Source organism: Euleptes europaea, chromosome 13 (assembly GCF_029931775.1).
Source record: "Euleptes europaea isolate rEulEur1 chromosome 13, rEulEur1.hap1, whole genome shotgun sequence".
Lineage (NCBI taxonomy): Eukaryota > Metazoa > Chordata > Lepidosauria > Squamata > Sphaerodactylidae > Euleptes > Euleptes europaea.
The window spans coordinates 17,474,889-17,500,881 of NC_079324.1; the positions used below are offsets into that span (position 1 = coordinate 17,474,889).

The 25,993-nt window shown below is 43.7% G+C and overlaps 1 protein-coding gene across 1 annotated transcript in view; it reads left to right on the forward strand.

The window, feature by feature from the left end:
- The window catches only part of LOC130486531 (connector enhancer of kinase suppressor of ras 2-like), a 513,126-nt gene extending 487,459 nt beyond the window's left edge, over positions 1–25,667 (forward strand). The window contains exons 20-24 of the mRNA XM_056859816.1: positions 15,360–15,430; positions 17,014–17,117; positions 19,655–20,162; positions 22,981–23,180; positions 25,443–25,667. Of these exons, the coding sequence (XP_056715794.1) occupies positions 15,360–15,430; positions 17,014–17,117; positions 19,655–20,162; positions 22,981–23,180; positions 25,443–25,658 (1,099 nt within the window). The 3' untranslated portion in view covers positions 25,659–25,667. The remainder of the gene's footprint in view (positions 1–15,359; positions 15,431–17,013; positions 17,118–19,654; positions 20,163–22,980; positions 23,181–25,442) is intronic.
- Positions 25,668–25,993: the final 326 nt, after the last annotated feature.

Here is a 25,993-nt window from a genome sequence, read left to right on the forward strand (position 1 = left end):
TATTGGCCAGGCTTGTTTAGCTTCAGAGATACAGCCTAGATCAAGTGCTTCCAAACTGTGCTTGGAATCTGCTACTAAGAACCAAACTAAACTAGACTCCTTCTCTCATAATACCAGAACGTGGGGTCATCTGCTGAAGCTGGAGGGTGAGAGATTCAAAACAGATAAAAGGAAGTATTTCTTCACACAACGCATAGTTAAATTGTGGAACTCCCTGCCCCAGGATGTGGTGATGGCTTCCAACTTGGAAGGCTCTCAGAGGGGAGTGGACATGTTCATGGAAGATAAGACTATCTATGGCTACTAGTTAAAATGGTTACTAGTCATAATGCATACCTATTCTCTCCAGTATCAGAGGAGCATGCCTATTATATTAGGTGCTGTGAAATACAGGCAGGATGCTGCTGCAGTTGTCTTGTTTGTGAGCTTCCAGGTTGGCCATTGTGTGAACAGTCTGCTGGACTTGATGGACCTTGGCCTGATCCAGCATGGCCGTTCTTATGTAGACTAGACCCTGGAAGTCTGCAGTGCGGGTCTCATACAGTTTTATGTGAGGGGTTTGGAATGAGACTGTGGTGTTGGGAGAAGGGAGAGTGAGCCCTTCCCGACATTGGTCACTTACCACCCATGCCAGAACTGCTGTTTGTTTTAAAAAGCGGCTAATAGATGTTCTGCTGTCCCATCATTGTCCATGAAAAGTTACTAATACATTGTGTAAGAAGATCAGGGAAAAACAGACAGAAAGCAAAGAACAGCTCTACGCATTGTGATTGCTTCAGGCAATGCTCACATTATACAGGTGTTTCTTGGAACAAACTCAAGTGTGGGCATTTACGTATATTTAAACTTCTGCTAGGACTGAGTGGAAATCCTGCTGCCCCCCACATCATCATTGTCCTTTTCACAAGCTGTGAAATCAACCCTTTTGACAGTTCTTCGGGGGACCATGGGAACTTGTTTGCCCAACTTATTAGAGGTGGTGACTACATTCCCAGCTGCTGCTCTGTACAATTTTTTGTTCCCATAACTTCCCTCCCTTCTCAGCTTTTCCTCACCTGCCCCCCCCCCCCCAGCTAGACTGGTGTTGGCTGGCTGATTGAGCCAATGAGTGGGATGAGAGAATCTGCTTCCATGCCTGCCTTCCTCTCCTTTACCATGCCATGTCAGGCACTCTGAGGACTACCTTTCCCAGAGTGCACCTCAGTGCAAGATGTTGGGGAAAAAACCATATGGGACCACCAGAGAAAGGGGAGACCACTCTGCCTGCCTCTAAAAGCCAGTTCAGCCTCTCAAAGCCAGTTCAGAGTGAGGACAGAAAGGCCTGCCCTCACTCAACAACAACAGCAAATCAATTATTGCGGTCAAAAGACCAGTTCAACACAAATTTTAAAACTCTACAACATTCAATTTTCCCCACTTAAAGCCTGCCCTCACTTTGATTTGGTTTCATGGCACCGGCACTTTCATTTGGTTTCATGGCAGTGGCACTTTGCCAACCATATTTGACTGTGTGATGACATCAGGAGCCAAATCAGAAGGAGGACAGTGCTTTTTGCCCTCACTCTTGTCTCGTGTCCATTAAAAGGGGTGAGTGGGGATTTTACCAAGAAGCAGCGAAGACTACTTTCCTGCTTTCAGGATAGGGTTGCCAACCTCCAGGTACTAGCTGGAGATCTCCCGCTATTACAACTGATCTCCAGGCAACATAGATCAGTTCCTCTGGAGATAATGGCCTCTCTGGCAATTGGACTCTATGGCATTGAAGTCCTTCCCCTCCCCAAACCCCATCCTCCGCAGGCTCTGCCCACAAAACCTCCTGCCAATGGTGAAGAGGGATCTGGCAACCCTGGGCAGGAGTGCAGCACAGGTCTCTGAGGCTGACTCCCCATTTGCAAACCGTTATTCGCCAGCATTAAGCCTACGTTGGTCCTAATTGTATTCATGAAAGGGTTAAGTACTAGACTTACCATTTGCCCGCTTATGGCAGGAGACGTCAAGGTCATTCTGGCCGTTTCCCACCAATGCCTACCTGAGTGGTGGGTGAAACTAGTTAGCCAAACAAGGGGGGGAATCATTGTCCTGGTGCGAGGCCACACACAACCTGATTAAATATCCATGGAAGAGGACTTTTCTGCGGCCAGCAGGGTCCTTCCAGTGGATTCGGCCTGCTGTTTTGCTTGTTGCTGACAGTCTCTGCCTTGCAAAATTAATGCCCTCACACTGCTTTTTCAGGTCTGCACAAGCACATTTGTGTTCACGGCCATGAATTAATAATGCAATTAATAAATATGCCTCTAGTTTTGCTTGGTCAAAGCAATGAGATAGTTATTCTTCAGCTCACCCGTCATATTTTTTAAAAAATCAAACCGGATGAAGTTTGTGATAAAAAGCACAATGGTTGCCATATCAGTTCCAATTAAAGATCAGCAGCCAGGTGTTAATATTTTAAATTACCTCCAACTGATAGTGTTTGCTAAGGAGATCAAAGGAAACTTGGCTAAAACACATTACTTTAGCTCTCCTGTGAAGCAGATAAAAGGAGAAGCGGGGATCTGTAATTTGAAATCAATGTAAACCATTGAAAGGACTAGAAAGGAACAATATTGATTTTTAATCCAGTAAGTGGAAATAGTTTGTACTGCAGTCAACTGATTGAAAATGAGTTGACGGGCAGTAGATTCAAGAGAGACAAAAGGAAGCACTTCTTCAGTCAGCACACAATTAACTTGTGGAACTCACTGCCACAAGATGCAGTGATGGTGGCTAGCTTAGATAGGTTTAAACAGGGATTTGACAGATTCACGGAACATAGGTCTATAAGTGGCTATTAGCCATGAAGGCTAATGTACATGCTCAAAGGCCACTCACCATGGTGGGAAACAAGATAGTGGTCCACATGGACCATTGTTCTGATGTGGCCAGGTTATTTCTCCCATTCACATTAATTTAAAAAATGGCATTCATGGGCTGGTGACAGAAACCTTTGCACCTCATTCTGCAGAAACGGAATGGGAGGACTCAGAAGTCACAAGTGGGGAGCCCCTCTTGAGATGAAGCTCCCATTCAACTCAGCTTCCCATATTTATAGGTTTTTAAAATCGTCTAACAATAGTTAGCTGTCCCACTTAATAAGCATCCACACATTTTTGGCTAAATAATTAACTTATAACTTCAAACATCATACAAAGTTATCTGTACTTCAAGATCTTCTTAAAAAATATATTAACTATTAGTTCATTCTTGCTATATTTTGTCTTAACAAAGTCTGCTTAAAAATAGTGATTACATGTTTCTCATTCATATGACTATCGTCTGGCCCTCAACCAATATGCCCCCATCTTTGAACTATGCCTTACCTTCTGTGAAGTTGGACATTCTTGCCATTCTCAGTTGCTTCTGCATCTGGGCCTCAACAAATAATATCTGTTGATGGGGGTTAGAAGGCTTCTAATCCACAAAAGGCCATATTATTGTGTTACTTCTTTGTTTCTTGCCCTTTTCCAAGGCTATACTATTCTGGGTCACTTAACTCCCTTTTGGTATATTTGGTTGACCAGCTCTGTTTCTGGTGTGCAGAGACATCCTCCATGATCTTTCTGGTCATGCCCAGCAGCTGTTCCCCTCTATTCCTGTCTATTTCCATGACAATCCCCTTCACCCTTTTAAGATCTGGCCCATAGCCTTCCAAAGTGTGGGCTAGTTTTGCCAACCTCCAGGTAGTGTCTGGAGATCTCCTGGGATTACAACTGATCTCCAGGCAACAGAGATCAGTTCCCCTGGAGAAAATGGCCACTTTAGAAGGTGGACTCTATGGCATTATGCCCCATCAAAGTCCCTCCCCTCCCCACCCCTCCCCCCCGGCTCCACCCCACCAAATCATCATGTACACCAGCATGGTGTAGTGATTAAGAGCAGTGGTTTAGAGCGGTGGACTATGATCTGGAGAACCAAGTTTGATTCCCCACTCCTCCACATGACCGGCAGAGGCTAATCTGGTGAACTGGATTTGTTTTCCCACTCCTACACAAGAAACCAGCTGGGTGACCTTAGGCTAGTCACACTCTCTCAGCCTCACCTACCTCACAAGGTGTCTGTTGTGGTTAGGGGAAGGGAAGGGGATTGTAAGCCGGTTTGATTCTTCCTTAAGTGGTAGAGAAAGTTGGCATGTAAAAACCAACTCTTCTTCTGCTTCCTCTGCTTCCTCCGCCTCCTAACCTGAAGTCCCAGTGTGCAGTGGGGACATCAAGAGCCACGGGAACTATAGATACCATGATAATTCCATGCATGCTTTCAGCATCAGTTAGGGGGCAGAGTTAGTTCTGTGGCGGCTTCTGCCTCTTGTACATTTAGGAGAGAAAAGGGAAAGGGACAATGGGGAAAGCCTGGGGGTTGGATTTACAGTGAACACATTTTGGGAGTTAGATTGTGTGGCCAAATGTCTGAAATATGCTTGGCAACACAATGTAGTTTTGCTTGAATTATTTCCAGGGTGGACCAGGGGGGGAGGGAAATCTACCCATCGCTAGCTCCTAGCGATGGCTTTTTGTAACAGTACCTTAGCTGTATTTACAGGAAATCTTCCTACAAAATCCATGGCCCTTTGAAACCTACGCTGCTAGCAGGAAGTCCGCCTTGTAGAATTCTCAGTCTCTTCCCTGCTGAGAAGCACAAAACGTTCTGCGAAATGTAAGGCTGTTAGGGAACTATCATGTGAAATTATCTACATTATATCCCGGATAGTCTTTCCAAAATAAGAACCCTGGGCATCCGGATCACAGCCTGCTCTGGGGCTCTTCCAGTTCTTCAGGAGCTGGTGTCATCGTTTTATCCTTTTAAAAAACATCTTTTCAAAAGCCTCACTTTGAAGCCTTAGTAGCCAACCTTATTATGTTACAGCAGTAAAAGACTCCGTTCCAATAGGAATCCAGGCATGTGTTGCTCATTGTGTGTGTGTGCCATGAGTGCCTCTTTCTGAAATGATGTTTTTCAGGCATGCAGCTAAAATACGTAAGCAGGGTTGCTAACCTCCTGGGAATAGCTGGAGATCTCCTGCTGTTACAACTGATCTCCAGCCGATAGAGATCAGTTCACTTGGAGAAAATGGCCATTTTGGCAATTGGACTATATGGCATTGAAGTCCCTCCCCTCCCCAAACCCTGCCCTCCTCAGGCGCTGCCCCCAAAAACCTCCCACTGGTGGCGAAGAGGGACCTGGCAACCCTATATGTAAGTGTGCACCTCAAGAAGTGAAGTATGAATGTGGTTGGAAAACGCTCACAAATACAGTTGCCCGGTCCCTCTTCACCACCGGTGGGAGGTTTTGGTGCGGAGCCTGAGGAGGGTGGGGTTTGGGGAGGGACTTCAGTGCCATAGAGTCCAATTGCCAAAGCAGCCACTTTCTCCAGGGGAACTGATCTCTATCGGCTGGAGATCAGTTGTAATAGCAGGAGATCTCCTGCCTGGAGGCTGGCAACCCTAAATTGCAGCCATTGTCTATCACAAAGAAGCCAGGAGACCAACATGCATACCAAGTCAGGGTTTTAAATACTTGGAGGAAGCCCCCTTCGATATGCAGGAAAATATTACTTTGTAAATTAAAAAGACACCCAGCATGAAACGAAAACCATCCGATGAGGATCAAGCACACTCCTTGCCCGAGAGCGGTAGAGTTATTTAAAGGGGGGGGGGGCGAAAAAGCTCAAACCCCTAAGGGCTGATAATATTCTGCAGAGAAAGATTATAGTGGGCCGAGAGAAAATTCCCAATCTTTTCTCTCCTCCCCCCCCCTCCCTGTGTGCAATTTCAGGCTCCAGGCGTGTTCAGTTTTACTTCTGAAAGCTAAGCAAGTCTAACCTATAAGCTACCTGGATAGTTTGCCAGCTGGGAAACGTATACAAGCAGCATGGAGGAAAAGTGTAAATGTAATAAAAATGATCAATGGAGAGTTAGAAACTAATATTTTTCCAGAATGTATTAAATGAATTGATTTATTTTTATTTTTTGTTACAGATGAGGGTTTTTTTCTTAGCTATGATAATAGGATACGGGAAAAAGGCTTGAGATTATAGTCTTTTTCAAAATTACCTACACACATACCAAGTGCCTGCCAACAAGCCATAAATTGTTCTGATACATGTGCTTGCCTTATTGTCTGAACAGGGTTAGGGTTAGGGTTAGGTCTTTTCTAGCTCCTTCATGGCTGCCCTTCCCAGTCTCCATCTCCTTCTGATTTCTTGGCTGCAGTCTCCCTTTTGGTTGATGGTGGAGCCAAGGAATAGAAAGTCTTCAACAATTACAATTTCCTCATTATCAACCTTAAAGTTGTGTAATTCTCCTGTAGTCATTACTTTTGTCTTCTTGATGTTCAGCTGTAGTCCTGCTTTGGCACTTTCTCTTTTCACTTTCAGCAGTAGTCGTTTCAAATCTTTGCTATTTTCTGCCATTAATGTAGTGTCATCGGCATATCTCAAATTATTAATGTTCCTCCCTCCAATTTTCACTCCACCTTCATCAAAATCTAATCCAGCTTTCCTAAGTATATGTTCTGCATTTAGATTGAAGAGATAGGGAGGTAAAATACATCCTTGTCTAACCCCTTTGCCAATTGGAAACCATTCTGTTTCTCCATATTCTTTTCTAACTGTGGCCTCTTGTCCAGAGTACAGGTTGCGCATCAAAACGATCAGATGTAGTGGCAAACCCATTTCCTTTAAAACCAGCCATAGCTTTTCGTGATCTACACAGTCAAAAGCTTTGCTGTAATCTATGAAACAAAAGCTGATTTTCTTCTGAAATTCTCTCGTATGCTCCAGTATCCAACGTATATTTGCAATATGATCTCTAGTGCCTCTTCCTTTTCTGAATCTAGCTTGAACATCAGGCATTTCTCGTTCCATATATGGTAACAGCCTTTGCTGTAAGATTTTGAGCATCACTTTACTTGTGTGAGAAATTAATGCAATGGTTCGATAGTTGCTGCAATCTTTGATGTCCCCTTTCTTGGGAATTGGAATGTAAATGGATTGTTTCCAGTCTGTGGGCCTTGTTTTGTTTTCCGTATCTGTTGGTATGTTTTTGTCAAGATTTTGATGGACTCCGTTTCTGTGGCTTGGAACAGCTCTATTGATATCCCATCTGCTCCTGGTGATTTGTTTCTCCCCATTGCTCTCAGTGCAGCTCTCACTTCACTTTCTAAACTGTAGGTTCTTCTTCAAAAGCTTCTTCTTGGACAGAATCTGTCATCCCTTCATCTCTTCTGTATAATTCCTCAGTGTATTGTTCCCACCTTTTCTTTATTTTGTCCTGTTCAGTTAATGTATTTCCATGCTGATCATTCAGCATGCCTAAGAGTGCTTTAAATTTCCCTTTGATTTCTTGAATCTTGTGGAACAGAACAGTTTGGTACATATGAACTACCCGCTGAATTTTTTTCAGGGTTCTGGTGTGAACAGACCAAAGCTGTACACTCATGCGAAATGCTTGCATTGTCCCCATTTTGACAACATGGCAACTGTGCGTATTGGGAACCTTGCAGGTAGCACACGTTTTTGATACATGCAGTTGCCAAATTCCTGATAAGCATGGATGTAACCTTTAAAAGGACTCATGAAGACATGCTAAGCTTTGGTTGATAGGAAAGGCAGGTTGTTTAAAAACAATTAAAAAGAAAATAAAGGGGAGACTTAGTTAAGTGCATAAAAGCCATGCCCACATGCATTGTTCTGGTTCGCTTGTCAACGCTGAAGCTAGCTAGGGCTTCTTCCTGTGTCATTGGTTTGACAAACCTAAGCAGGCACTGCATAAAATGAGATCAGCAAAATCATGTCAAATTATCAAATTGGAAAGAATGCTCAGAGCGTATCCTGGGAGCAATTTTATTTATCAAAACACAGCGACGGTGACAGAATGAAGGCTGCAACGACTTGATATGTGTGCAAAGAGAGCTTCTTAATGCAGGAGGTTGCATTTTGGTGTACCATGGCAGCTGTATGTGTGTGCCTGTCTGTGTGTGTATAGGTAACTCCCTGTTCAAGCATTAGATATTTTAAGTTCACATCTAAAAATGTGACATCACAGATGGGTGTTTCACATATTGAACAGCAAGGGGGGAAAGCACCCCAGGACAGCTCCTGAACCCACAACTCAGGAGACGCTGAGAAAGGAGGCACAATTTGCCACAGCAAGTGGAAGGAAGAGCCTGAATAGCATGATGCTGCCTTCTTTGTGATGAATTTGGGGGGAAGAGATGACACCTATAGAAGGATCATCTTTTTGACCATCAGCAAGGGAGACGGAGGAAGGCAAAAAAAGGGTGCCATGAGTTGTGATAAGTAAGGGGTGATCCATAGTTTAAACATACCCCTTCACATATTGGACAGCAAGGGGGGGGGGAATTGGATTACACCCACAGTAATACATTTAGCTAGGGACACAGTATAATTTCTATGGGATGCCCAGCTGTTATTATATTGGAAATTCGATCCCAGGTATCTAAATTGTTTTATGTATTCGCTTTCATGTCCCTTAATTTTTCAACAGTGGCTCCTCCAAGTTTTAGAAAAGACCAGAATCTTAGATTTTCCAAAATTTATGGATAGCAAATTAGAATCGCAGTACATCACAAACATAGACAGTAGACATCATAGACCCTTCTGCGTAAGTGATAATACCACAGCGTCATCAGTGTAAAATAATAAAGGAATGGGAGAAGAGCCTAATTTAGGGAAATGGCCGTCTACAGTTTTTAGTTAATGCAAGATCGTTTATAAAAAAATAAAAAACATAAGGGCCCAATATACATCCCTGTTTCATGCCTCAGTTTATGGCAATCTCTCTAGTACGTTCACCTCGAGGGTCGTATCGAACTTGGGAATTGGTTGAGAGATTCAACTTCTGTATGAGAAAAAACAGTCTCTTATCATTTGAAGTCTTGTTTAGTTTCTCCCACAGAAGGTTTCTTGGAATAGAATTGAAGGCCCCAAATTGGCATAGTAACATGTGCATGCTCATTGGTAAAGTTCTAATTTTAGCAAGTAACACTCTTCTTTCCAGTGTTATCAGTCCCTCCCTAAGTCACCACAAATGGGACATATGTCCGAGCAATGTGGTTAGAATAAAATGTGCAAACAAGTTCCAATACCTGTTTAAAATATATTAAGCCCCAAAAGAACCCAGCTTCAATGACTAAGAATAAGCAGCCCACCTCCCATTGTGTTGCTTCAAAACACCGCATAAAAGCAGGTTTGATATTGTTGTGCATATCATTGTATCAAGATATTTTTGTGGTGTTTTACAGATGCACACAACCACTCCTCTGCATTGGAAAAGCATCACACAAAAAGAATCTTGATACAACTGTTTGTGTAATGGTAGGGAGGTTGCTTTTTTGTCAGTATTTTACCAATCTGCACGTACACATCAGTAATGTAACCAACATAAAAGTTGCTAATTAATTCTAGGAACTGGCAGCTGTGGCCAGCTGCTCGTGCATAGTGCTGTGTACCTATTTTGGAAATAAACAGTAGAGGATTCCTAATGTATTGGCTCCACCTTGGACATGACCTGGTAATTCAGAACTCCAGAACCTTGGGTGAAATATCAATTATCCTTTTCTTGGAGTCTAATTTATTTTGACTTCCTGTTTTCAGATATTTACAAAAGGGACAATATGGTTGTATATTCATATTTTCAAATCATTCAAGCAGAATGAATGGGCTTTCCACTAAGCCAATGCGTGTGAGGGGAAGGTAACATTAAAAATCTTCGCCCCTTGTCTTTCCATTGGTAAAGCCAGCATGGGGTACGTGGAATGGTATAGTATTGCCCGACCTTGTCAGATCTCAGAAGCTAAGCAGGATCAGTATTTGAATGGGAGACCACTAAGGAAGACTTTACAGAGGGAGGCAACGGCAAACCACCTCTGCTTCTCACTTGCCTTGAAAACTCTATGGGGTTGTCATAAGTCAGTCAGTTGCAACCTAATGGCACTTTTTTTTTACCGTCAAGTCACAACTGACTTGACCATAGGGTTTTCCAGGCAAGTGACATTCAGAGGTGGTTTGCCATTGCCTGCCTCTGTGTAGCAACCCTGGAGTTCCTTGGAAGTCTCCCATCCAAACACTAGCTGGGGTCAGGGCTGAGAGTGTGTGACTGGCCCAAGGTCACCCAGCAAGCTTTCTTTCTTTCTTTCTTTCTTTCTTTCTTTCTTTCTTTCTTTCTTTCTTTCTTTCTTTCTTTCTTTCTTTCTTTCTTTCCTTCTTTCTTTCTTTCTTTCTTTCTTTCCTTCTTTCTTTCTTTCTTTCTTTCTTTCTTTCTTCCTTCCTTCCTTCCTTCCTTCCTTCCTTCCTTCCATGGCATGAGTGGGGATTCGAATCTGGGTTTCCCAGGTCCCAGTCTGACACCTTAACCACTACACCATGCTGGCTCTTTACTCACACACAAAGCCAGTATGATCATTTGTGGGACTTAAATTGTTTTACAGTGCCTTGTTTGTGTATGGGGGTACATTACATATTGCCGTCTACTTTAATAAACCAAAGGTCACACACAGCTTGCCAAGCTTGCTGCGCATTGTGATCTATATATAACGTGTTGCTATCAAATTGTCCTTCAGCACCACGTCCCTTGCCAGTGTCTGCTAAATTATTTTTCCCTAGCATATCTTTACGCAGCATGCAAAGTGGATTGGAGGATATTTTAATGAGCGACATCCTTTTGTGTGCAAAAGCAATGCCTCCTGTCTGCGTCTGTGTTGCGACAGGAAGGCCCCCCCCCCCATCATCAGCAAACATGTCTTGACTTAGAAATGGTGCTGATGTTCCTTGGCAAGAGGGATCATTCTAACCTTTTTGCGTGACATTCATATGGCTCTCATTCCACCCATTAATATGAATGGGGTTTGCTGCTCCGAGCTTTGGAAGGCTCTAAGCAATGTGGTTTATTCTGTCAAAGGAACAGGCAGGTAACTAGTATTCATGCTGTGTGTTCAGAAAGCACAGGATGGGAAGGATTTAAGCAAACCTGATCCCGGAGTGAATGCCTTCACAGCAGGAACTTTTGTATCCCAACATTCAGCAAATCAGCATAATATGGCATTTGCTTCTCCCCCCCCCCCGCCCTCTAGTTCATGTTCATGAATCACGTCAGGATTTAGAGCAATAGAGGTAGTGTGAACAATTCACAGACCCTGCAAGGAGTGAAAAGCTCTATGAGTCTGAATTATGAAAGAACAGAATATTAAACCACACTCTGTCAAACACTGGTATCCGTTCAGTACTTTAATCAGCTTAAAGTGTATACAGATGTATGTAGTTTTCACAGTGAGCTGCCTATGGAATCATAGGTAATACATTTTGAACATCCGTATAACCTTCTCCCCAAGGTTTCTTCTTGTTTGCAGAAGAAGACAGATTTGTACAGCGTTGACTGACTGGCCTTGTTTTGACCATGAAATGGCTTGTACCTCCTTTCTTGGAGCAGAGCAGTGCGCAGCACAGATTGGCTAGCCTTTGTGCCAATTGTGAATCCACCTCCTTGCCTTCTCAGAACAGTTTTTCAACTCTAATAAAAAAAAATCTGTCCAGTATCACACAGCTTTTGCTAGCAATGTCCTTGGTGGGCCGAATCTATTTTTGACAGCTACCATAATGACCAAGAGTAGTGCATGAAAACTCTACTGTAGCAGAGAGAGAGAATAATTACATCTGCAGTCACTATGAGTATGAGCCAGGGCAGAATATGAATTAATGATCTAAGCATGCAAAGTTATATTTTGTAGTCTCCAGACAGGAATGTTAATAGCTTGCGTAGAAAATGTGTGCAGACCTTGGCGGAAGAGAGTTTTCTGCAACTGGTTGGAAGATCTTTGTCCTATCCCATCAGCATCACAACTCAAGAACTCTGAAGACTGAAACTTGTGTGTGTGTGTGTGTGTGTGTGTGTGTGTGTGCAAAGGATAGCCAGAGTCCTTGTTTGTTTTTGCACAATTGGTTCTAGGTGATGCCCCATTACCACTATCAAAGATAAGTAACCTAATACAATTGCCTCATCTCTTCTGGCTTTTAAAAATATTTATGAGATCATGTTGACTTTGGACCTTGCCTATCAGGGTTCCAGTCTCCACTTAGCCCTGAAGCTCTCTTGGTAACCTTAGGTTTATCACTCTTTTAGGCAAAGGGAGAGTTACTAAGAAATACTAAAATTGGCTCTGCCAGGTAATACTTCAAAATACTAATGCTTTGCATCTCTGTAGCGCTTTGGACTGTTCAAAGCGCATTGTATATGCTGGAGCCAATCCAGGCTGCATTTTTCCATCAGCAGGATGTAACCTTCCTGCTTCCCCACTCCCACTATATACAACCACAGGTCTCCATGAAAGGCTTCTTATGGAGAACCCAAGAAATGCCATGAGAGAGGGATGCTGCAGTGGGAAGGGGGGAATTGGTGGAATTCGTCAATTTAATCTGGATCCAACTCATTCTCTGGTTGTAATCAAATTGTAATCAGATTCAAAACAGATAAAAGGAAGTATTTCTTCACACAACACATAATTAAATTGTGGAATTCCCTGCCCCAGGATGTGGTGATGGCTGCCGACTTGAAAGGCTTTAAAAGGAAAGGGCTATTCATGGCTACTAGTCAAAATGATACCAGTCATCAGGCATACCTGTTCTCATCAGTATCAGAGGACCATGCCTATTATATTAGGTGCTTTGGAACACAGGCAGGATAATGTTGCTGCAGTTGTCTTGTTTGTGGACTCCCCCTGATTGGCCACTGTGTGAACAGACTGCTGGAATTGTTGGGCCTTGGTCTGATCCAGTAGGGCTTTTATGTTCTTATGTAATCCTTACAACAAACCTGTAAATTAAGCCAGTATGGTCCCCATACTTTAGATGTGGGGACTGTGCAGGGCCAGATCTGGGGGAATAAGGGGGGCACCTGCCCCAGGCAGCACACAGAGGGGGGCAGCAGCAGAAGTAGCTGATTATAGAAATTATATATTATAGAAATTATATATAAGTGTGTGTGTGTGTGTATTATAGAAAATATATATAAGTGTGTGTGTAAATAAATATAAATGTCACTTGGGCACTCCATCCATATCAATAGATGCACCCATCAAAGTCAGTGGCATCCAAATGAGCTCTGCAAAGCAAAGTGGTACCCAGGTGCATATTGGCTGCACTCATGATTCCTGATCCAGCAAGAGGGTGAGAGCAGAAACACAATCCACATGCATCATTCTTGGATCAGGGCAATGGTAGTAAATGTAGCTATAGGATATAACTTGTTTTAAGAGGGTGAAAGAGAAAAAAACAAACTCTAGAAATCAAAAGCGAGAGAGGATAAGCAAATACACATTTGTGGCAGAAGAAGAAGAAGAGTTGGCTTTTATATGCCAACTTTCTCTACCACTTAAGGAAGAATCAAACTGGTTTACAATCTCCTTCCTTTCCCCTCCCCACAACAGACACCCTGTGAGGTAGGTGGGGCTGAGAGAGCTCTAAGGGAACTCTGACTAGCCCAAGGTCACCCAGCTGGCTTCATGTGTAGGAGTGGGGAAACCAATCCGGTTCTCCAGATTAGAGTCCACCGCTCCAAACCACCGCTCTTAACCACTGCACCACCGTTCCTAACCACTACCCCATGCTGGCTCTCGAAATAAAACTGAGATACAAATTAGGATGGCCTTGTTTGAATGTTATCTTTGCCCAGAAGACAAGATTCTTCTGAACTGAATTCTTGCAGCCTACATTTTTTTGAAGGGGGGCAAAAGTACAAACTGACGTGCTCTGTTTTTATGCTGCCAGTGTCTAATGGCTTGTTTTTTATAATGTGGGTTTTATTTGAGCAAGACTCAGAAGAGGTGGTCTGGAAATATTCTGAATAAATAAAATAAAGTTGTCTAAATGAGTGCCCACTGAATCCTGTGGCAGCGAACAAATGTGTTGTCACCCTTCAGCTCTACCGGAACTGTCAACACTGTTGGGATTATTTTTTGACCACTCCAGATCTGGAAGGCAAACAGAGAATCGGTCTTGCAACTGAGGCGTCTGGTTCAAGCTTCAAGTGCCAAAGAAGTTTACAGGAGTTTGGCTGGCATAATTTTAGCACAACTAGTTTATGCACATTAAAAAGTAATGATGCGTAAAGGCATTCAGTTGAGCTGCTGTCATGGAGCACAAAAGCCGAATCCAAATCAAAGAAGATCAAAATTCACTTTCTTGACACTCGCAGAATGTAAGCCTAGTTCCACCCTTTCAATAATCACCGGTAGGGTACAGTCTTGTTTTCATTTATTAGCCCCTTGATTCTCCAAGCAGAGAAAGTTCCTTCATAATTTAGGTTTGTATCACATGATGGAAGCCATCCCTTTCATTTTATTCCTGGCCAATGGTGCTATTTTCGGTGTATAATAAGGGTTGGCCTGATCTTGTCAGATCTCAGAAGCTAAGCAGGGTTGGCCCTGGAAAGTATTTGGACTGGAGACCACCAAGGAGGTCCAGGATTGCTACAGAGGCAGGCAGTGGCAAGCCACCTCTGAACATGTCTTGCCTTGAAAACCCTACAGGGTTGCCATAAGTTGGCTGCAACTTAACAGTACTTTCCACCATCACTACACTTACATTGTTACATTGGCCATTTTTGCATGGCAATTAGCAGTGCGTTCCAGGCTAAATTGCCCTGCATATTTTTTTGAATTTTGCACACTGCACCATCATTCCGGAAGTGACTGCGAAGCCGGCACATGCCAGCTTCGCATTAGTAAAGAGCCCATTTAACGCGACCTATGGTGTTTGCCGCAAAGAATCCCCCTCAAGGAACTATGCAAAACAACAGAGGTACATTAGCTGTGCACATGCTAATGGTTATGCAAACAGGAACAAAGGAGCAGGCAAGTGGGGGGTGGAATTTCTCCTTTTGCTTCAGGACCGTGAATAGTCATTTTTAAAGTTGCATTTTAAAAAAGAGCTTTGAGTGAGCATCAAACTTGACCATACAAAAAATGGCCAATGATTGGATCTCCCAAATTTAAAAACAGCTGAGGAGAAGATTTGGGGCTATGATGACAAGGCTGAAGTGATTTAACCCTGTGCTGTTTCACCAATAGAACCCTCCCCCCCCCCCAAAATAACTTTCTGTTAGTCCCAGTAGAGGTGGCACAATGAATTAGTAACAACAACAATTTATAAAGGAAAGAGTCGGTCAGGGATTTTAATAACAGTATCCAATTTTCACATCGTCTATTTCTTTCATTTGCTTTTTAAAATGTTGCTTTCTGTATGCAAAGAAAACACGGGTTGGTGCTTGAAGCCAATTGTAGCAAAAAAAAATAATTGCCTCTGTTTATTTCGTCAGGTGGATGAACCGTCTGGGTCTTGCAGCCATTGGTTATACTCCTGATGACAAAGATATTCGGCCAGATGAAGGTAAGGCCATTGTTATTCTTTGACATCGATTCAAATGGAAAGAAACATCTCCTAGGAAAGAAAGGGGAAAGAATACAGGCTCTGCGAATGCTTCAGGCACAGAAGATGGTTGTGAGTATCATACATGCAGAGTTTTCATTACCATGCTTGGTATCTGAACTTTTTAAGAGACCAGAGAGATGCAGACTCTGTCAGGAGTTCTGTTATACTGTGCCAGTGTGAGAAACCTCTAATCTAATTTCTGCCAGTAAGTAGTAGCCATCTTACGTGTTTCCTAGGGCAATCGTGGGCAGAATTCAAGCCCATGAAAATGCAAATGTTTGGCAAATGTGATCAGGGTTCTCCAGCCTGCATCATGGGGCCCACTTTCAGTGTTTTAACCACAAAGTTTTTATCTTTCCTGCTCTCTCACTCTCTCCTTTCTCCCCCATCTTTCTTCTTTCCTTCCCTTTCTGCTTACTTTCTTTTAAAGACAAGAGGATAATGGTGATGCTTCTGGTACTATAAAATTGGCTGGCAGCATCTGGTTAGCCTCTCGCCCCAATTACCCTAATACTGGGGAATTGTGCAGAAAGTGATTGGTCTTTAAACTTTGCTATAAGTAGGGTTGTCAGGTCCCTCTTCATAACCGGTGGGAGGTTTTTGGGGCAGAGCCTGAGGAGAGCGGGGTTTGGGGAAGGAAAGGACTTCAGTGCCATAAAGTTCAATTGCAAAGTGGCCATTTTCTCCAGGTGAACTGATCTCTATCGGCTGGAGATCAGTTGTAATAGCAGGAGATCTCCAGCTAGTACCTGGAGGTTAGCAGCCCTAGCTATTAGCGTCGGTGAAACTGATATTGCAAACTCAGAAATGCAGTTTACGAAAAACTCCAAGTGCTGGCAGTGGTAAAGGAAGGTGGGTACCGTCGGGTAGGAACAAAATGATCAGAGGACTACAGCAACTGCCCTATGAGGAATGGTTAAAACATTTAGGGCTGTTTAGCCTGGAAAGAAGGCAGTTAAAGGGAGACATTATAGTCTATAAAATGATGCATGGTAATGAGTGGACATGGAGAGGCTTTTCTCCCTCTCTCATAATACTAGAACATGGGGTCATCTGCTGAAACTGGAAGGTGAGAGATTCAAAACTGATAAAAGGAAGTATTTCTTCACACAATGCATAGTTAAACTGTGGAACTCCCTGCCCCAGAATGTGGTGATGGCTGCCAACTTGGAAGGCTTTAAGAGGGGAGTGGACATGTTCATGGAAGAAAGGAGTATTCAAGGATACTAGTCATGATGCATACCTATTCTCTTCAGGATCAGAGGAGCATGCCGAATATATTAGGTGCTGTGAAATATAGGCAGGATGGTGCTGCTGCAGTTGTCTTGTTTGTGGGCTTCCTAGAGGCACCTGGTTGGCCAGTGTGGGAAGAGATGGCTGGACTTGATGGGCCTTGGTCTGATCCAGCATGGCTTTTCTTATTTTCTTATGTTCATATGACCTACTACCTAAGCAAAACAGGCAGTAGCAGAGACCTGTTTCACTACAGCTGCCAAATGGAAGAACCCCTTTCATTGACAATACAAACCCCTTTTGTTTAGCAGATTACTGGAGTGAAAGCGACCAGGAAGATATTGATGGCTCCTTAACACTGAAACAAGATGGCCCCATAACCCTTTGTGATACTTACCACCGGACGCCCTCAGTAAGTTACACCAAGCTCATGCAAGACCACTCTTTAACAATTACATTTTGTCTAAGGACATGCCTCCTTAATCAAAACGGAGGAAAATATGGAGTGGTACTGTACGTGGACCAAGAGGTATGGGTGAATTCTATGGTATTGGAAAGGGTCTTCCTTGGTTTTGTTAACATAACAGGTTGGATCTAGCACAAAAAGACAGTGCTGGCCACTTCTGCTAAGGAGAACTTCTTGTCTCCCCACTTGCGTTTTCAGTTGCCCAGGATCTTGTGCAGCCAGTTTCTGGGCACTACAGTATATAGGGTGGAAAGTGCTACGTGCTGCACCAGGATCTTGCTCAAGCAGAACTGTGCTAAGATGCTTGTGCGCCACTAGATCCAAGCCACTATGATTTAGGGTTCTCACCTTTTCATTTGGGGGCTCCCATCACATCTAATTTAGCCCTTAAATCCAGAGATTTCAGTTCAGCCTGAAAAGAGTGGCTGTAATTAGACAGTCTCCCCCGATAAAGGTTTCATGTGATGTATCAACTGCCATGTGAAAAAAACTACTATAATTTATTTTGCTTGTTTGACCATTGTCCTGGTTGCCTGCTGAAGCTAAGCCAAAGTACTCATAGCTCAATGAATGCAGATTCTTTTCCTTTTTAGCCCTACCTTCATTTCCCTTTGTATCCCACTGTTTTCTCCATTACATTGAAATTGAGACTGTAAGCTCCTTGGGGCAGAGTTCTGTTACCTATCCTCCATACAGTCCCATCCACAATGTTGGGGCTATAGCAATTTTTTTTTTTTTTTGCCATCAAATCACAGCCATAGGGTTTTCAAGGCAAGAGACATTCAGAGATGCTTTGCCATTGCCTACCTTTGTGTCACAACGCTGGTATTCCTTGGAGGTCTCCCATCCAAATACTAGCCAAGGCTGACCCTTCTTCGCTTCTGAGATCTGACTGAGATCAGGCTAGCCTGGGGCTACCCAGGTCAGGGATATGACAATAAATAACAATAAACTATATTAACAATCTGGACTTGGAAATAACTTAGTACTCTGATTTGTCCAATGTGTTTTAAACTATTTGCATACCACTGTTAAACTATTTTCATACCGTTGTTGGGAAACAAACAGCTGGTATATTAAAAGTATGCAAGCTGAAGGTGTTTTTTTGTTTTGTTTTTTGCTGCTTAAAAAAATAATTAACCTGTGTTTCTCAGTGCAGATAGGACTCTCTCTATTTTTCTTTCAGGTTTTTCTCCAGCGTGAATGATGCAATCAATCCTCGCACAGCCAGAACCAAAGAGAGTATGACTGAGGCAACAGCATCACATGGGTGAAGCTCAGACTGATTTTTCACCCATGTGATGCTGTTCTATCAACGGGGATACAGGTTAAGCCTCTCCCTTTCTGTTTTTCCCCTCTGCTTTTTTTCTCATATTTTTTAAAAACACAACATTAAAAACAATACTTATCGTTCAAGCAAATTTGGATAAGTTCAGCAATCCTCTCAATATTTTTTTTCTCCCATGGATGCCGAGACGGAATCTTTCCCCTCCCCTGCTCCCTAGTTGGTAGGAACGCTTGTTCCCTCAAAAGGAACAGGAAAACCAGTTATGTTTCCTTTTCAGGGACATCTGGATCTCTCCCACAACTTGTGGCTGGGTTGGGCATAAGCTGAGAAGGTGTCATGACAATCTGGACCAGCAATACTGTGGCTCCTAACAGGAGTTGTTCTTAGGCAGAGAAATGTGTTGAAACAAGAATAGGGAGTGGTTACAGAAAAACAAAAGTCAGTGGCCATTTATGCTTGATAATTAGCAGCGCATTCCAGGCAGAAGTGCCCCGCATATATTTTTTTTCACGCTGAACTGTCATTCAGGAAGTGACTGCGAAGCCGGCACATACCTGCTTCACGTTTCTTAAGAGCCCCTTTAACACGACCTTTTGTATTTGCTCCGCCCCCGCACTGAAGCATTCACTGAAGGAACCATGAAAAATCACAAACGCGACTTAGCTATGCAAACGACCATTGCCAATGGCTATGCAAATGAAGGAGCGAAGGAGCAGGCGAGTGGGGGGGTGGAATTTCTCCTTTTGCATCAGGACCGTGAATAGGCATTTTAAAGGTCGCATTTTAAAAAAGAGCTTTGAGCATCAAAATTGACCCTGCATAAATGGCCAGTGCTTGCTTTGCGAGGTGCCAATGACTGGCTGATGCCAAACCAGACTTGTTATTTAACATGACTGTTAGACATCTAAACCCCCATGAGACATTCTGTTACCAGCACAGTGGCTGCTGCTTCTGTAGTTGCCACCTAACCGGCAGGAGAATGTCTAGATACTTCTGCTGATGTGAAACGCTGTAATGACATGGCTGCACGTCATAAAGGTGACACATCTCCGAGCAGATGGATGTTGCCCGTGTTGTTGCTAATTGCTGGAAATAGAGCAACTGAAAGAGGGCTTATACTACATAGCACATGTTGAGTTTTTCCTGTATGTTACCATGACCATGTAATATAATGGAACATTTAAATTATTTCCAGATGAATTCTTCGAGTCCATTCCCTGAGCCTAAACAAGGCCGACACTTCTCCAGCGAATCAACCTATTCTCATTCTTCTGCGGAAGATTCCCGACAAGATCCGACAGGGAGTACGCACTCTTCGGGCTGTAGACCCCCCTACAGAGAAAGACGCTCGTGGCAGGACCTCATAGAGACCCCGCTGACCAGTTCAGGGCTCCATTTTCTCCAGACTGTTCCTCCTGACCCTGAGTACGTGAGCGGCCGGCTTGGAATGTCACCCGAGAGGCGGAGACAAGCGACGCTGCCAGTCCAAAGACGACACAACCTTGAGCAGGATGGTCCCTTCCCATTGGTGGAGTGCCACCGAGGTCAAAGCTCTCACGCCCGGCCCCAGAAACAACGGAGTCAAAGCCTTCCGCGAAACAGAGACGTCCGAGTCAAAGGCTGTGTAAAACCTGCTGGGATAACAGAAGAGAGATCTGAAGAGCAAGCGCATATTAAAAAGCAAAGTAGTTTGTGCGAAGAAGGTAAGTTAAAGGAGTGTTAGCTTCTTCTTTAGGGGAGGGGCCACAACTCATTGGCCATTTATGCATGGGAGACTTTGCCTTGGATTTGCCGCTATCTAGATGCACATTTTCCCCATCTGAATTCTCAAAACTCTGCAGGGGGGCTTATTTTTGAGTTTTGCAAATTCAGATGGGAAAAATGTGTATCTAGAGAGTGGCAAATCCAAGGCAAACCTCCCATGCATAAATGGCCATTGACAGAACACCTCTTTACATGCAGAAGATCCCAGGTTCAGTCCCTGGCATCTTCACTTAAGAGACCTCGGGTAGAAGGGCTCAGCTTGATAGTCTGCCTAGGGTAAAGCTATACCAGTTTGCAACTTAGGCTGGGAGCCAGCGTGCTGTAGTGGTTAAGAGCGGTGGTTTGGAGCAATGGTCTCTGATCTGGAGAACCGGGTTTGATTCCCCACTCCTCTACTCCTCCACATGAGCCACAGACACTAATCTGGTGAGCTGGATTTGTTTCCCCACTCCTCCACATGAAGCCAGCTGGGTGACCTTAGGCTAGTCACACACTCTCAGTTCCACCTACCTCACAGGGTGTCTGTTGTGGGGAGGGGAAGGGAAGGTGATTGTAAGCAGTTTGATTCTTCTGTAAGTCGGCATATAAAAACCATATAAAAACCAACTCTTCTTTTTCTTGAGACCCTGATGAACCACTGCCAGGCAGAGTGGGCAGTAGTGGTCTAAAGATCTAGAATCATCTTTATGATTAAGTCTGCAATGAAGGATAAAGTTTGCAAATAGAAGTACCTTGATGAGAAAAATCATAATTCCTTGGAAAGTGTTGGCGTTGGTGTAGACTTGATGTCTAGGTCATTGGGGTAGATTTGATGCCTGAGTAAATGTTGTCCTTAAGTGGGATTTAGCTGTTCATAAAGCCCCAGTTATGCACCCGATATACTTTAGCTTTGCCCCCAGACTCAGTCATAAGAATTCATGAAAGGTTGCAAATTGGCAAACTTTACCCTAGGTGGACTATTAAAGTTTATAGGCATGCCTTCCAAAACAGATACCAAATCATTGCTTCAGGGGGAAAAGAAAAGAAAAAACCCTCTTTTTGTCTATGAAGTAAAGTCATGTAGTAAATGATAATATTGACACATTACTTTTCATCATCCTCCCCACTGTTCTGGGATTGCTGTTATTACCACAGAGCAAACAGATGGAAACTCTATTCCTCTTGCTCATGTTTAACTGCCCAATAGCAGAAATAACAGCAGCACTTAAGCTGCTGATGACCCTTGGAGAAGAGGAGAACATCCTTGCAGGCTCACTTGGTGATAACCAGGCTTCCGATACACCAGGGGTCCCCAACCTTTTTGAACAAGTGGGCATCTTTGGAATTCTGACACAGTGTGGTGGGTGCAGTCAAAAAATGGATGCCACAAACTGGCTGCCACTGGAGACCGAGCCAGCCATAAAATGGCTGCCATGGCTTACCTTCAGTCCCAAGGTGAAGATCCTTGTGTTATGATGGCGGCGGCTGCCAAAGCAACATTTTTAAAAATCTGCAGAGCCGATCAGAAGCCTTGCTGGGCAAAAGCCTCACCTGGCCCTGTCCGCTTTCTAAAAGCCCTTGATGGGCGCTAGAAAAGGTGTTGGCAGGTACCATAGCTCCCACAGGCACCATGTTGGGAACCCTTGCAACACACTTCCACTGTCTAGACATCCAGAGGGTAGAATGAGCCAGATACCAAGCAAATTGCAGAAGCCATATATAATGGAACACTTCGGTCCATATAATCTGGTCAGACTAGAATGTTGTAGGAACAGCAGACACAGCCTGAGATAACCCTGCTTAACTAGGAACTATTTATTTTTTAAAAAACCATTGGGAAGATCCAGGGCAAAACCTTTATCATCCAAACAACAAAATACTTAGGCCATGTATGCAGGGCCAATTTTGATGCTCGCTCAAAGCCCTTTTTTTAAATGCGACCATTAAAATGCCTATTCACGGTCCCGAAGCAAAAGGAGAAATTCCACCCCCCACTCACCTGCTGCTTCAGTCCTTTCATTAGCAGTCGCCATTTGCATAGCTAACGCGCGGCTGTGATTTTGCATGCTTCCTTGAGGGGATTCTTCAAGGCGGGGCAGAGCAAACACAAAAGGCCGCATTAAAGGGGCTCTTAAGAAATGCGAAGCAGGTAAGCACCAGCTTTGCAGTCACTTCCTGAATTACGGTTCAGCGTGAAAAACTCAAAAAAATATGCGGGTACTTTAGCCTGGAACGCTCTGCTAATTACCAAGCATAAATGGCCGTACTGTATTCCATCTTGTCTTTTGAAACTAGCTCCTCTTAGTCCTCTTTTAGGTAAAAATTGTCACCGGCCACTGCCTGAAAGCTGTATGCATCAAACAGGGTTGCCAACAGGCCTGGAGCAAAATGTCCCTTTAATATAGCGTTAAAATGCGGAAACAGGCTACTGAAGCTTTTCATGGCATGTAGGCAAATAACGTCTAGTAAATATCATCCCATTCAGCCTCTATTAAATGGACAGGACATTTTTCCTGCAAGCAGTTGGTGACCCCAGCTGGAAAATTGCCACAATACACACTGCTGAAAAATGCAACAATATGTTGTCCATGGATTCAAAGCTGCATTTTAGCAACTGTGAAAAGAGTATTGTTCTAAAAGATTGTAGCAATCTATAATAAATTGTTTCTGTGTATTTTAAGAAAAAATACTCAAGTAAATCTGCTTCTTTATTTTCCTTCACATCTTCTCTGTTGTAGATCTATATAAAAAAATAAAGAAAAGGTTATTGTCTTTCAGAAAACACAGAAGAACTAAAAAGGAGTAAAGATGGTCTGCATGAGTTGTACAAGACCCTGGAGCAAGCAAGTTTGTCTGCCTTTGGAGAGCAGCGCCCGTCCACCAAGCAGGAATTCCGGCGGTCCTTTGTGAAGAGATGCAACGACCCCGTGATCAATGAGAAGCTCCATCGCATCAGAGTACTCAAGAGTACTTTAAAAGTAAGCGTGTGACCTTGCTAGGCTACATAAGCTAAGGAGGTATTATTGCAGCAACACAAAATATCCAGACAAAGCTGGGAACTCTGGTCTGTCTTACCTGGATAAGGATGGCACTAGTAGCTCTGGTTGACCACCTCTGCCATCAGTTAGATAAGGGTGGTGTCGGGTCGCTGATTTTAGTGGACTTCAGCAGTATTTGATACAGTTGACCTTTTGGTCCTGGCCCACTCCCTGGTGTGAGGGGTATTGCCTTGGATTGGTTTACTTCCTTTCTCCAGGGACACACTCAGAGGGGACAGCTCTGCGCCTCGTCCGCTTGATTGTGGCATACCACAGGGCGCTATTCTCTCTCCAATGCTATTTAACATATACATGCGCCCTCTTATGGAGCTCACCAGGAGGTTTGGCATGAGATGCCATTAATATGCAGATGACAGCCAGCTCTTCCTCCTGCTTGATAAGCAGCCAGAGGCAGCACTATCAGACCTAGCCCGTTATCTTGCGACCGTGGTTTGTTGGTTGAAGGAGAATTGGCTGAAGTTAAATCCATCTAAGACGGAGGTTATGTGGCTGGGTCAACCTGGTCTTCTGTGGGGGATGGGACCTTTGCTCCTAGTTCTGGCCGATGTCCAGCTTACATGGCTGGACTCCGTAAAGAGGTTGGGGGTATGGCTAGACTCCTCTCTGCCCTTGGATGGACAGGTGTCAGCGATGGTACAATCAGCTTTTTTTCATCTTCGCTATGCCCGTCAATTATCCCCATATCTCTCCCAGGGTGACCTTGCTACAGTAGTCCACACCACAGTCACCTCCAGACTGGACTATTGTAATTTGCTCTACGTGGGGCTACCCTTGAAATCATTATGGAAACTAACGATTGCACAACATGCGGCTGCAAGTCTCCTCACAGGGTCCCCATGGGGCACCCACTCGCTGCCCCTGTTGAAACAGCTTTACTGTTGATCGAGTTCTGGGTGAGATTCAAGGTGTTGGTTATTATCTTTAAAGCTCTACTCAGCCTAAAGGCCAGCTCCACACCTGCCTTCCTGCCCTTGGTGGGAGGGTGTAACTGGTTGACCAGAAGAAGGGTACTTGCCTGGTATGATTTATTTGGAAAATGTATTTGCTTCTTCTCCAGAGAACCTGCTTAAAGCAGTTTACAAAGTAAGACATGGTAAAAACAACAACATAAAATCAGCAAACTATTAAAAGCCGAGCCAGAGCATAAAAACAGCATACAACACTGAGCATCTTAAAATAGTTCTCAGGCCTGAAACATACTATAAAAGCAACGTTAAAAGATCAGCTCCTTAATTAAAAAGCCTGAGTAAAAAGAAATATTTTGGCCTAGCACCTAAAAAAGAGTGGGATAGGCATCAAGAGAACCTGAAGGGGAAGAGCATTCCACAGGCCATCACTGAAAAAGCCCAGTATTTGGTTCTACCTGCCTTGCCTTTGAAGGCAGGAGCACATAGAGCAGGGCTTATGAGGTGACTCTTATCTAGTGGGCTGGATTGTGTGGGAGGAGATGGTCGTTCAAGTGGCAAGGGCCACTTCAGAACAATTAATTTGGGGGAAGACCTTTAATAGGGGGATCAAGTATTTTGCTATGCACCTGAGATTGTTTAATCAAGGTAAATAAAAAAGTAAGTCTGCAATAGGCCTTAATATACAATGACTGAAAGCAGGGGAAGCAGGAAATATTTTGGAGGAATCACTTGCTACCTCTTGCCTGAGGAGGAATTATTTTAAAAGTTTCAGTACTAGTGTTTTGACTTAAAAATCCACATTTTGCTTTCTCTTCTTCCTAGTGCAAGTCAAATTCATTATTGTTTATTTTCATACCCGTTTACCCTTTCCTAGCACCAGACATTCCCTCATAAGACGCATGCATTTCCCAGCTTTATCCGTGCCCCTATAAATCCACATTATACATGAAACCGTGGTTATATGGTGGTGTGCATATAAATACAGTGTCAATTGCACATAAAAACAATACAACCTATGAATGTAATGCAAAACGGATCTACAAAAGCAGAGAACCAAAACAGCCGACAAAAATTGTAACCAATGTAGCTTGAAATGGAAATAGGGAGAAACGTTTGCTCATCCCTACCTGTGGAGTCATCCCTGCCACGATGGATTTTTCGGATTTGATCCCGCTAGGCCTTCCTATGATATTCACACAGTAATTTTTTAAAAAGCGTCACTCAAAGGTTGACTTTCTTTCTGAGTGGAATGTGTCTTCTTGACCTTTGGCAGGCGAAGGAAGGTGATCTTACCGTTATCAACAACCTCCTGCACGACCCCACCTTAACGTCAAAGAAATTCAAAGAGTGGAAAGTCAAAAACTATGAATTTTTCCTGGACGTTTGTGAGTACAGCGCTGCTTTGAAAGCTCAGAACGGAGCCTCCGAACTCACCAGCCCCGCTCCCCTGTTGACACACACGCATTCCTTCATTGAGACGCACGTCTGACGGGCCGTCACCCCCCAGGACCACTTGGGGCAGGGCAGGGTGGGTGGGGCCAAGGCGGGGGCAGGATGTCGAGAAATAAATCCATGGGGATGAAACACTGTAACCTGTGTAAATAGGGTACTCTGCTGTATTGTACATAGGTTGGATAAGGGGAAAAAAACCCAGTGCCACAGGTTGCCTACCGCATTGCATGACGAGACCGTCTTATTTTTGTCTGATTTTTTTTTTTTAATGTTTGGTTTGCGTTAGAAAAAAAGCACTGCAGAAGTGTTCCTCCAGCGCCAAAACCCAGGAAGATTTATGAGTACTGTACTAAAGGGAAAGTGTGGAGGGTA